The sequence below is a fragment of the Sinocyclocheilus anshuiensis genome, unplaced genomic scaffold (assembly GCF_001515605.1).
Source record: "Sinocyclocheilus anshuiensis isolate Anshui unplaced genomic scaffold, SAMN03320099.WGS_v1.1 scaffold883, whole genome shotgun sequence".
Taxonomy (NCBI): Eukaryota; Metazoa; Chordata; class Actinopteri; order Cypriniformes; family Cyprinidae; genus Sinocyclocheilus; species Sinocyclocheilus anshuiensis.
The window spans coordinates 285,204-298,581 of NW_015547678.1; the positions used below are offsets into that span (position 1 = coordinate 285,204).

Below are 13,378 nucleotides of genomic sequence, written 5' to 3' on the forward strand. Positions count from 1 at the left end.
TTGACAGCACTAATATATATATATATATATATATATATATATATATATATAATGTATATGTGTGTGTGTTTGTGTGTGTGTAAAATATATTACCATTTTCACAACTTTTTTATAACAGTATTGTTTTGTTGTTATTTACTTTTTTAGTTTTGTTGATAATGGAGGTTACTGGCTTGTTTCATTCATTCATTCATTCTTTCATTCATTCATATTTTTAAAATGCTATATCACCATCAAAAGCTACATTCATGGCAAAAATATAATTACAAATAAAAAACTTTCTAACATTACAAAATCAACTATATAAAAGTAAATCTACAAAAATTTGATAATTTTAGGATCTATATTTCTAAGCAGGTAATCACATTACACTCGTCTGTACTTGCTGTGAACATGGCGCTCGTGACTGTATGGTCTCTGCGTGTTTGCAAATGTGTGAGATATGATCTAATCAAATTAAAAGTGCAACACTCCCTGTATGCAACCAAGGAAGCACAAGTGAATAATCCCATCCTGGTGAGGGTTTGTATCCCTGATATCTTCCAGCTGTCAGACATGCAGATTGCCTCAAGAATATTACATTAAAACAAATGGAATTACAAGTTCTGTGTCTTAATGATGATTAGCTATTGCATGAGGCATTCTGTGTTTGAATGCATTCTTTGAATGGTTCTTCTAATGACGTGTAAATGTATGTGTACGTAAACTCCATGTAAGCATTTCAGCTCTTGCCATTTATGGTTTCATTCCCACAGCATATTTTCAAACAAACCCTCAGAAATGACATTTTAGAGGTTATTGTTCTAGTGTGGGTGGTTGCTGATTCAAACCAGCTGAACTAGGAAATGTAAGTGAGGCCATGCCGGAGGCTCTAAACTGACACATTCCATCTCAAGCATTCCTCAATTCACTATATTAAACAGCTACAGCACGTTTATACTCTTATCAGATACTATGCCATTGTTTATAGCTTACTGAGAAGTTCCGTGGTTCAGACTAATACTAGCTGAAGTTCGGAGTAATAAAAAACAAATCATGGCACAAATCTGAGGATAGCATTCCTCTGTTTTATTAACTCACGAAGGTCCTCTGTTTTTTAAAATAATAAATATGGTGAAGGCAGTGGGTGATAAAAGAAATATATTCTTGAAAGAGCTCTTTCATAGAGCTGTCATGGAAAAACAGAGATGATGTATCATTCTGCCGTTCTCGGTCTGAACACTGCAGATCTACACTATGAGTCATGAGGTGCTCACTCTGTATCAAGCTCGGAGTCTCCTAAAGGAAATTACAGTGTAAGAAAAAACAGGGAAACATCTGACATAGTCTGGGAAAATCTCACTTCCAGTCATATGAGTTTCTGTCTGCTCATTTGCGTTTCAGTTGCTTTTTAGAATACAGGTCAGATGTTAGGGAAGGGTTGGATCCGGGATTTTCAACCTTTACAAATCCCTCCATTCTGACTCTCAGTCAACTTAGAGACCCCCTATATTTCTAAGATCTTACACCTAAAATCATTTTCATTAATAACATTAACGAACACGATTACCTTTTATATTGCTTAATATTTAATTAGCACATTTACAAATATATTTTATATTTATTATTATTATTTTATTTATTCATTTAAATTATATTTGGAGGTTTTTTTGCACATTATTTGTCAGGGGTCACTCAGTGAGAATTTTTTAAAGAAATAAATACTTATATTCAGCAAGGGTGCATTAATTTAATGCACAATTTTTTTTACGTTGTTACCACAAATATCAGTTTCTACAAAAATATTAAGCAGCACAACACTGATAAATAAAAATAAATATTTTTAATATAGCATTTTAGAATGATTTCTGAAGGATAATGTTTCAAAAAATATATTAAAAGAAGTTATTTTAAATTGTTAAAATATTTAACAATATAATTTTTACTGTATTTTTGTTTAAATAAATGCAGATTTTCAACAACATTTAAAAAAGCCCTCAAACCTTTGACAAAATAAACCCCTTTTGGATTTTAGTATACATAAGTTTTCTTATTTTTATGGCATTATAAGGTTCAATAGTAGTTGTATACTATGATGAACTACTATAATTATGATAATATAACTAAACAATTTGCTTACACTAATGTTCTGTATGTAGAATAATCATTGTCTAGTAACAGCATACTATTGTGAATTTATATAATCCATAAAAACAGAAGGTTTACATTAGGCCCGTGTTTTTGAAAGTTGTCACAAAGGAGAAAAGACGGATGTGGAAGGAAGTGGAAAACCAAGCCAAACACAACAGTGTGTCTGACTGCCCACAACATTTTATGTGAATAGCTTTTCTTCCGATCTTATTGAAAACAATCAGTGCTTCCTTTTCTGTTTGGATCCTATATGGGGTTAAATGCTTAGCCTGTGTGTGGATTATATCTTCAAACAAATGGAGGAAATATATGTAATTCTCAGTCACCATTTACTTATGATTCATATCCCTAATATTCATTTTGACCACACTTTGACCTGCGTATTACACACCTAATACTATGACAGTATCTATTACATAAATACAAGTAGACCGCTATTTGAAATAAAGATGTTTTAAAATAAGTTTACAGGAAAAATGATCTCAAACATCGTGATAAGACTGACTTTAGTTCGCAATGTACTATCAAAGTCATGAATCCTTCAGACAAAATCTCACACACTGTGCATTGAGCAAGGCTATCGGCACGACCCTGTCTGGGAAGTCCCTCTGCAATGTTTTTTCAGACTTGCTGGGTGCGTTAGAGGTGCTAACTTCACACCTCTGGCTGTTTTCAATGGACCACGTGTGCAAGAGAGAACCATGGGTGTCAGAGCTCTCACAGTACAAAAAAGCAGGGTGTAAGAGGAGGAATAAACAAGGCTTTGAAGGGCCACATCAAACAGGTGAAAGAGTTTTTTTTTTTTTTTTGCTAAAATGCCTTTGTGATTTTGTTTTGTAACATGTTCAACAGAAATTAGTGATAAAGATGATGCTGAGAATGTCAAATGTGCTATAATGTTTTTTTTTTTTTGCTGACACAGAATTCAGTGGAGAAAATGGAGAAAGTAGAACTATGAGAAACCAAATCCTTCCTTGTTCCCTGGAATACATGCAGGTGCTGAATCGATTTTTGAAGGATTGCTCAATATCCAACAACGTTTGTCTTTAAATATAATGTCATAATTCTAGGGAAGACAACGTAGTACTTTATATACCATTCAAAGGTTTGGGGGCCGTGCGATTTTTCAACAGGGACACCTTACATTACATTGCTCAAAAGTGACAGTAAAGACATTAAGTTTAGAACAGATAAATGAATGAATGTTATTTTGAACTTTCTGTTTATCAAAGAATCCTGAAAATTATTCAGTTATACTAAACCTGTCGTTTATGCTATTGAAAATAAAAAACAATGAATTACATTAAAAAAAAATCAGTATTAAGCAGCACAGTTGTTTTCAATATTGATAATTTTTTTTACATTTTATTATTATTATTATTATATTTTTTTTTTTTTACCAAATCAGCATATTAGAATGATTTCTGGAGGATCATGTGACACTGAAGATTGGAGTAAAGGCTGCCTGCCATCACAGGAATAAAATATTAAAATGCAAAAGAGTTTTAATTAAAAAAAAAGTTTTAAAATTCAATACAATTTTACAATATTACTGTTTTGCTGTATTTTTGATCAAATAAAAAACACCTGGGTGAGAATAAGCGATGTCTTTAAAAAAAAATAAACATCATAACATTTCACATCATAAATGAATATAAAATCTGTAATAATTATCATACTTAAGCTCACCATGCATTTATTTGCACAGAAATACAGTAAAACAGTAATACTATTACAATTTAAAATAACTGTTTTTAAATAGCTTTGACGGCAAAGCTGTATTTTCAACAGCCATTACTCCAGCCTTTAGTTTAGTGTCACATGATCCTTCAGAAATTATTCCATTATGCTGATTTGCTGCTAAAATAACATTTCTTATCATTATCAGTGTTGAAAACAACTTAAAATTTTTGTGGAAACCATGATACATTTTTTCAGGATTCTTTGATGAATAGAAAGCGAATATTTGAGAATATTTCATCAATTTAATGCATCCTTGCTGAATAAAGTATTCATTTCTTAGGGGAAAAAACAACAACCTTACCCCTAACTTTTGAATGGTAATGAAAATTAAAAAGTACAAATTCTTATATAGTGTGTATCTAATATGATACAAAAAGCTAGCAGAGGTTGGTTTACGGTGACTGGGTATATAGCCGCTGGACAGACACTGGGGCCGTGTTAGCGTCTCCTCTGCTGTACAGCTATGCCTGCAGCTGCTTTTCCAGGCTGTAAACTCATCATGGTCCCTCATATCAGTGCGCTCCAGGGCTCGGGACATGCGCAGTGGCTTGCAACAGAGCCCCCAGCCCCCTACCCTCATTAACAGAGCTGCCTAACAACAGACGGCTATGAGCGGAATACACAAACACAGATGCTAAAATAACAGAGGACAATACTGCAGTCCTGAAATGAATCTTTTCCTTAAAGCAAACGCTAACGTACATCATATCAGATGTACTGCCCAAATGTGTCTCTACATGTGCGTAAGCGTACAGCACAGGTGTTCGTGCCGTGAAGCTGAGGTCACGGTGGGTAAAGCGAGAGTGCTCAGCTGTTTGCTTACATCAGTCAGAAAGCAAAACTCTAATGGGCTCAGCTTTGGAGGGTCTTGCTCTTAATCCAAAAATCATTTTGTTTATTAAAGGGACAGATCACCTAGTAATTCAATTCTGTCATTATTTACTCACCCTCGTCGTCTTTATGGTGTTTAAGCTAAAGAGATGTTTAGCAGAATGTCCAAGCTGCTCTTTTCCATACAGTAAGTGGATGGTGCCCAGTCCAGACATTAAGCAACATTAAACTACTCCATACAACTCATGCACTCCTGAAACCATTTGTGAGAACAAACTGAGGTTTTAAATAAAATAAAATAAAATCTTGCTTGACAGCTTTGGTCACCATTCACTTTCATTGTAAGCAGCTTGAATATTCTGGAATGAATCCTTTTATTTTCTACTGAAGTAAGTCATTCAGGTTTTATAACACATGAGGGTGAGTAAACAATGACAGAATTTTATTCTTTTAACTCTTTGCGCCATTATGTGAAGTTTTTTAACATGTAACTTGCACAAATGCTAATACATAAACCCAGTAGCACCTTCTTCTGATATTAGTTTGTTCAAAAATGAAAATTATATCATAATTTACTCACTTTTGTTTCAAACTTGTATTATTATTTATTTGTTTTCTCCTGTGGAACATGAAAGATGATATTTTGAGAAATGTCTGTGTTTTTGGTTTTTCTTTTGTCAATAGGCACAAAAACCAACATTCTTTAAAATATCCTCTTTGTGTTCTGCGGAAGAAAGTCAGTCATACAGGTTTGGAATGGCATGAGGGCAACATAATCTTTATTTTTGGGTGAACTATTTCTTTATTAACGTGTCAAAATAATTGTTCAAATGAGATTAAACTCAAATTCCACCTGAAAACAGCTTTATTTCATTTACAGTAGTGTTTTGATTTTATACAGCAGTATATTGCTCCATTTGACAGTAGTGCAAAAAAATCATGTTTGTTCTTAAATATAGCAAAACATAACCGGCACAATATAAATAACACATTCGACAACATTACAATCCAAAAAGAAAGCCACAGTTACATTGACATTGCACAAAGTTTCAGGATATTTGGTTATATACATATACTGTAATTCCTTTCTGTGGGGTTGTGGTCCTGTGGCGTTATGCATGTATGGTCAAAGTGCAGGATGCTTCACCTCTACAGAAACACACATACACAGCACTCTGATCTCCCTAGACACAAACTTATACTGCCCTTAAACAAGTTTCTCTGAATTAACAAAGTCCTTTAAAAAAGGAAACAAAATCCTAACTTCTCAGAAGTTTTGAAATCGTATAATACTATGCTACATTTTAAAACCGATGTAAAATGGCAGAGAGCAGGACTGACTTAAAGGTATAGTTCCCCAAAAATGAAAATCATTTACTCAGCCTTATGTCATTTCAAAACCTATTTTTCTCTTAAAAAAATAAGATATTTAGCAGAATGTCCAAGCTGCTCTTTTCTCATACAACTGTCTTTATTCCCATCTACTTAAAATTGTACAGACAATTCTTCTAAATATATTCCTTTGTGTTCTACCTAATAAAGAACGTCATACATGTTTGTAACAACCATATTTTGGGGGAACTATCCGTTGTTTTGGGGTGATCTGTGCTCTCATCAGATAAATCACTAATTACTCACCGTTCACTCATCTACCCATCTGAGGTAATATGCATTGGTAGTGGCCGTTACCAATGACATCACAACACAACACATACTATCTATATCAAGTTGTCAAATCTGACAGCCCTGGCAAATAAACAAAGTTTTGAAAATGCAATACACAATGACATGGTTTACTAACTAAAGACTTGTGGCAAAATCCAAATAAATGTGACATACAACATATAGGAGCTTATAATAGCAGAGTTACTCACATTGAAGGGCTTGATATTAAAGTGTCAGTGTTACCGATTACCCGTTGAATCAGAATTGGTTCTGAGCACCTTTCACCCTTTCGAAAACATGAGAAATGAGAAAGTGCAGCTTTAATCAATGTCACAGCTAGTTTTAGGTATGGCTATGGTCTTCATTAAAAAGACATTTCTCCTGCTTAGTGATATAGACGTGTCATATTAGTAAAGTTTGTACTTTTGTAAGGCTTGAAATACATGACTGTAGAAAACAAACCAAACATGTCCGTTAGATAAAACACTAAATACCTGTTCTTCCTAAATCTCACATTTCATACCAAACACCAGTGCTTCTATGACATGTACGTAGTAAGTATGTCCATTAGAACGTTAAAACTATATTTCCCCTCTTAAGTCAGAGGTGGTCCTTGAAACATCTCTGAAATAGTGTCATATGTTTTTATATTACATTTAATAAATAAATAGGAAAATAAGTGAAACATATATTATGTTGTCAACATGATCTGACACACTCAGGTGTACGTAGTGTAGAATCCATCCACCGTTTTGTGTGAATTTTCTGCTTCTAAATGTCCATGCGCATCTGTGGTGAGACAGGGCAGCACTGCACATTACTACCACCTAGTGTGGCACAGCAGCACTACAATATTATTTTCTGCCAGGACGAAATTTCTGTAAACATGCGTGGCAGAACCCGTCAAGAGCTACATTCCTAAAGTTTTTCATTCTTTTTTGTTTTGTTTAATATATTATTTCTTAATATTTAAAAAAAAAATCATAAACATAAATATACATTTAGATATACATCATACACAAAGTGACCTCAAAATGGCAGAGCAACATTATTTTGCACTTTCAAGCACTGGGGTTTATAGGGTGAGAGTTGTGGAGGCTTAGAGTGTGTGTTTTTTCTTTTCATCCTTTTTTTTTTACCCTCATGATCTGCAGAATGCTGCAGTGTTCCTCCAGGCAGAAGGAGGGCACTGTGGCCCACGAAACACTCCTCGTCTGATGCTCAAACCGAGCAGTTGCGCCTCTTGGCCACACAGGGCAGGCCGCTGGAGCTAAGCCGGGTCTTTACCCTTTGTCAAAGACTGGTGGAGGAGACGGAAAGAGTGGGAGAGGACGGAGGAGGAAAGTTGAGGAGCTCCAGAACAGCGACTCCCACGCTGCTACGGCGCGTGAACATACACGACGCCGCCACCCATTTGTTGCTACGAGGGTTGTACTTTTCTATGGAATTGAGACTAGAGCTGCCATCATTGCCTCCAACCGCATATAGCCAGCCATCCATAGCGACCAGGTCATGGGTGCTCCTGAAGATCAAGAGAAGAGATGGTCCATTAGGAACCGAATGATTTTTTGCACTTAAAAGGGTAGTTTCTTCCTTTAACGGGTTGGTTAACCCAAAAATGAAAATTCTGTCATTAATTACTCACCCTCATGTCATTGCAAACCTTTAAGACCTTCGTTCATCTACGGAACACAAATGAAGGTATTTTTGATGAAATTCAAGAGCTTTCTGTCCCTGCAGACAACAACGCAACTAACACATTCAAGGCCCAGAAAGGCAGTAAGGACTTCGTTAAAATAGTCCATGTGACATCAGTGGTTCAACCGTAATGTTATGAAGCTACGAGAATACTTTTTGCCAATTCAACAATTTCTTCTCTTCTGTGTCAGTCTTCTAAGCTTGTTCACGACAGTACCTTGACACATGTCTGTGACACAGAGTAGAAGAAATTGAAGTCATTATTTTTGTTTTCTTTGCACACAAAAATTATTCTCGTAGCTTCATAACATTACGGTTGAACCACTGATGTCACATGGACTATTTTAATGATGTCCTTAGTACCTTTCTGGGCCTTGAACGTGGTAGTTGCATTGCTGTCTATGCAAGGTCAGAAAGCTCTTGGATTTCATCAAAAATATCTAGTGTTCCGAAGATGAATGGTCTTATGGGTTTGGAATTACATGAGGGTGAGTAATTAATGACAGAATTCTCATTTTTGGGTGAACTATCCCTTTAAACAAATGCTTGAAGATCACTGTCAAACCTGCGGATGTTCATTGGGGCCACTCCCTCCCAGGTGTTGGTTTTCGGATTATATCGTTCCACTGAATTTAGGCAGCTGGTACCATCATTGCCCCCTGCAACATAAAGCATGCCCTCCAATACAGCAACTCCTGCGCTGCTCCTCCTGCTCAGCATGTTGGCAATGGCAGTCCAGACATTATTCTAAAAATAAAAAAACATCCTTCGTCATTTACTTAACCATGGAGAGAAAACATAAAACACACCCCGGAGATGTTTTCAACATGTCAGAGAGACATGTGTCACCTACCTGAGGGTCGTACTTTTCTACCGTTGCTAAGTGTGAGGAGCTGTCATACCCACCGACCGCGTACAAATTGCCATCTAATAGAAGAAATAGGAGAAACAGGTTCATGTTTGCTGTTCAATTTCAAACTGCTTAAGATACAGAGGAAGTGCTTTTACATTTGCTCTTTACATTTATTAGTACATTAGTATTACATATTTCTACCTAATGTGGCCACTCTAACGTATCTCCTCCTGGTGCTCATGGCAGCGATGGAAGTCCAGGTACTGGTCAGAGGGTCATACCTCTCCGCACTGCAGACAAAATCAAAGAGAGAGAGACTTGTCAAAAGATTAAAAAAAAAAAAAGAATATTAAAAACTTTTATTTTTAATATATACAAATATATTTGAGATACTTTTTATTATTAAATTATATTTAATTTAACAGACATTTTAGATTTACATTTAATGCTTTTTATAACTTTATTATTACTTTTCACATCTGTTTGTCTAGATAGTATACCTGTTGAGACAAGAAGCACCATCGTATCCTCCTGCTGCATACAGCAGCCCATGCAGGACTGCCACACCTAAACAGCTCCTCCTCGTTCCCATAGACACCTCAGGTTGCCACACATTAGTTACAGGGTCATACGACTCTACAGTAGCCAAATCAGAAGTGCCATCATACCTGGTTTGGGGAAAGCAAAAGAGAGACAAAGATGAACAATAGATCTTTCACATGTGTTTTTGTATATATTGCATCTTTATTATGCAAGTAAAGACAAGACCGTCATCATTCACAGAAATTCATTAGTCAACAGCTGACACATTTCCTAACTAATCTTAGGTAACTTCTTGATTGCTTCAGCAAAGGTAATCTTAAGAAAATAATGTGGCTTTCTGAACATTCTGTTCTTTTTGTAATGTAATAAATCAAATCTGGATGTGTGGCCTTGGCTGCGGTGTTGCATCTTGCTGTTTTTTTTCAGCATTGTGCATTATGATAGCACTTTCTATTCTATTTTAATTCTACTTTATCTATATTTATTAAATAAATAAAATAAATTATGGGTGCTGCATTTTAAAGATGCTGTATCAAGTTAAAGACTGTTCAACTTCTATGGAAGCCCATTTCTGCCACGTAAGAAAAAAAACTGGTAAATGCCCAGTTTGACCATTTTTATGCTAAAGCAGGAGAGACACACACATTGATGCCTCAAAACTTAAAAGGTCCACAATACAAGTGTCTCTACCACTTTAGTTTGCCGTTATAAAAGGAAAAAACAGTTGATTCTCCGACAAAGATGAGGCTTTTGGGTCTGCGTACCCTCCCACAGCGTAGAGCTTGTTTCCAATAGCAGCCACTCCGACTCGTGCCCGCCGCGTCGACATGGATGCAACCATGTGCCAGCGGTCTGTCCTAGTGTCATAGGCCTCACAGTCTCCATGAATGGCAAAAAGACTGCCCCCACCTGAAAGACATTTAGCATTTAAATCAACCCACTGACATATGTGCATGTGTTTTATGTGCTCTTGTCCTGATTTACAGACCTACAGCAAAGAGCACCGGACTGGCTCCCTCGCAGCGGCGCGGTCGGGTGCGGCTGTTACTGAGAACACCCCTCTGCTCGGGCATCAAGTGATACTTCAGTGCCTCGATCAGCAGGTCTTTGCACTCGGAGTGATGACGCACCAGCAGCTCCGTATCCACATTACTCATCAGGAAGTCTCGTGTCAGCAGGGGCAGACGCACACACTTCATCAGCTGAAGACATGGATGGAAAGAGTGAGAGGTAAGACGTGTGTGTAAAAAGGATTAAAGAAAGCAAAGGGAGGGAATAGAGAAACGAGTATCGATTTGCAGAGACTTAATCCTTTATAAGCATTAATCCTGTGATTTACTGTGATGTTGCTAAAAGCGCAGTTTGACGAGAGGAATCATACCCACCCGGGGCACATGTTGCCTCCGCCCATCGATGTCATGCTTGACCCAGCTCAGCACAGCCCTGTACACCTCCTCCTCTGATGGGACATTCAGGTTATCACTAGAAATCAGATCCAGCACCTGCAGAAATCACAAGAAAGGGTTCATAACCGATCTTAAAACTAAAGGAGTGGTATGGTTTCAGTTGGACTAAAGTGTTTGCATAACTAAAAGACAAATTGCTGTTTTAATCTGAATGACGAGCATTTAAACATCTTATGTAATATATTGTACAGGACAGATGTGCTCAGTTTGAGTCTGAGCGCATCGTGTTCTGCACAGAATGTCAAAAAACAGATCTCTGTTTGAAAAAGAGCTTGTTTAAAGTCAATATTACATTGATCAACACTGACTATATATATATGTATAATTTCACCAATTCTCTATTCAGTAGACAATTTAAATATTTTAAAAATCATTGGAACCTTTATGTTATTGCACATAAATTAAAAAGGTTTGTGTAATCATAAAAAAATAAATTTAAAATATATACATTTTGTAAATACATATACACACACTACCATTCAGTTCTTTGTGGTCGGCAAGATTTTTAAAATCTCCTGTAATGCAAATTATCAGCAGCCATTATTCCAGTCTTCAGTGTCACATGATCCTTCAAAAACGCTGATTGGTGCTCAAAATGTACAGTAACATTTCTTCTTGTTATTAATGTTAAAAACAGTTGAGCTGCTTAATATTTTTGTGGAAAACATGACAATTGTTTCAGTATTCGTTGATGAATAAAAGTTCCAAATAACAGCTTTTATCATTTATTTGAAAAAAAAAAAAATAAAATTCTCTCTCTATATATATATATTAGTGCTGTCAAACGATTAATCCAAAATAAATGTTTTTGTTTACATAATATATGTGTGTGTACTGTGTATATTTATTATTTATATATAAATACACACACACATGCATGTATATATTTAAGAAAAATATGTTATGTTTATAAAAATATTTATATATAATATCAATTATATTAATATAAATATATACATGGAAATATTTGAAATGTGTGGAAATGTGTGTGTATTTATATATACATAAATATACACAGTATACACACATATATTATATAAATTAAAACTTTCATTTTGGATGCGATTAATCGTTTGACAGCACTAATATATACAGTATATAGTGCAAAAAAAACTGCCTAGTTATAGTAAGACTTCTTTTCAAAACATTGCTGCGTTTGCTTGTGTTTACTTTACGCTAACATGTCAACTTCTGGGTTAACCAATAGTGCTGAGTGAGTGTTTAGATTAAACAATGGCAGACGGGGAGGTGGGGGAGGAAAGGCTGATAAAAGTGTTTGGGAAACAGTTATCACTGTTTTTCCAATTTCATCTGCTGCTGTTAGTGATGCAAAAATTGCACACATTAGCTTTCTTTTCTTTGTGTTGTGATATAAGACTTTAGCTTACCATTACACTATCATCTAATCTACACTTGCAAAAGCACTACAGTCACAGACTGTTTGTTTATTTGGGGCAGAAGCCACAGTTAACATGGCTACAAGCATTTCCCAGGTCTTCTGAGTTAAATACGGGGCCAATGGGAGCCTCTAGCCTGCAACAGCTGTTAAGAGTGAGAGAGAATCAGAGAGAGAGAGAACGGTGGTCTATGTCATCAGCAACCTCTTCCTAATGGTTTGCTCCAATCAGTGTCTAAACATTTCATAAAATCACGCAACCTTTCAAAGCACAGAGATACTAATACCAGCAGCACTCCATTTATTCAAAAGATGCTTTTCTGCGAAGAGAGCGGATTAGGGCTGATGAAATTAGTGTCGTATGAGAGCAGGAGCTGCTTTCTGCTGATTCGCTGTCTCAGCGTCTCACTGACGTGCTGTTTTCGCCGTGTATTTGAGCGGATGATTGACACTGTATTGAAGGTGCTGACGCAGAGAGCACTTATATCAGTGTCACCGTGGGGCAATTCAGACATTTTAGCTTTTGCGAGTCGAAGAAGAGGTCAAAGTTTGGCTGATTAGCATTGTCCAGTTAGCTCCTGCTGATAGATGCTATATCTATATTATCTGGGGCCAAAAACATCTCTCTGCTTTTACAGCCATGTTCCTGTGTACAGTGGCGGCTCGTCGGGGGAGGCAGGGGAGGCACAGCTTCCCCAAAATTTTGAGGTGAAAATGGGAGGAGGACGATTTAATGTTAATACAATTCACAATTCATTTCAGTTCATGTCTCAGAATGTGTATTTTTTGTTTGTAATTTCACAGCTATAATACCATAACATGTTAATGAAGTTGGAAAGCGCGGCTTTTCTATCGCGAATGTGCCGAATCTGCTGATGTAATTACAACCGCTAATGATAGAGAAGGGGAGGGGGAGGCCGGGGGAGAGCTGAGCTCTCGTGCCTCCGTTGGTAAAACAAATTAGCCAATCACCATCGAGTGTTCACTTTCAGCGCTGAGGAGTGTTGAGAAAAGAAACCTCGCAGGGGAGGCTAGCCTCCCTTCTGGTATATC

General features: G+C 36.4%; 1 protein-coding gene across 1 annotated transcript in view; it reads right to left on the minus strand.

Annotated features, from left to right (window-relative positions):
* Positions 1–6,622: 6,622 nt before the first annotated feature.
* The window catches only part of LOC107703055 (kelch-like protein 17), a 15,932-nt gene continuing 9,176 nt past the window's right edge, over positions 6,623–13,378 (minus strand). Inside the window, exons 5-12 of the mRNA XM_016505546.1 lie at positions 10,849–10,965; positions 10,452–10,665; positions 10,228–10,372; positions 9,421–9,588; positions 9,122–9,210; positions 8,921–8,994; positions 8,633–8,814; positions 6,623–7,891 (exon numbers count right to left, since the gene is read on the minus strand). Coding sequence (XP_016361032.1) covers positions 7,663–7,891; positions 8,633–8,814; positions 8,921–8,994; positions 9,122–9,210; positions 9,421–9,588; positions 10,228–10,372; positions 10,452–10,665; positions 10,849–10,965 — 1,218 coding nt within the window. The 3' untranslated portion in view covers positions 6,623–7,662. The remainder of the gene's footprint in view (positions 7,892–8,632; positions 8,815–8,920; positions 8,995–9,121; positions 9,211–9,420; positions 9,589–10,227; positions 10,373–10,451; positions 10,666–10,848; positions 10,966–13,378) is intronic.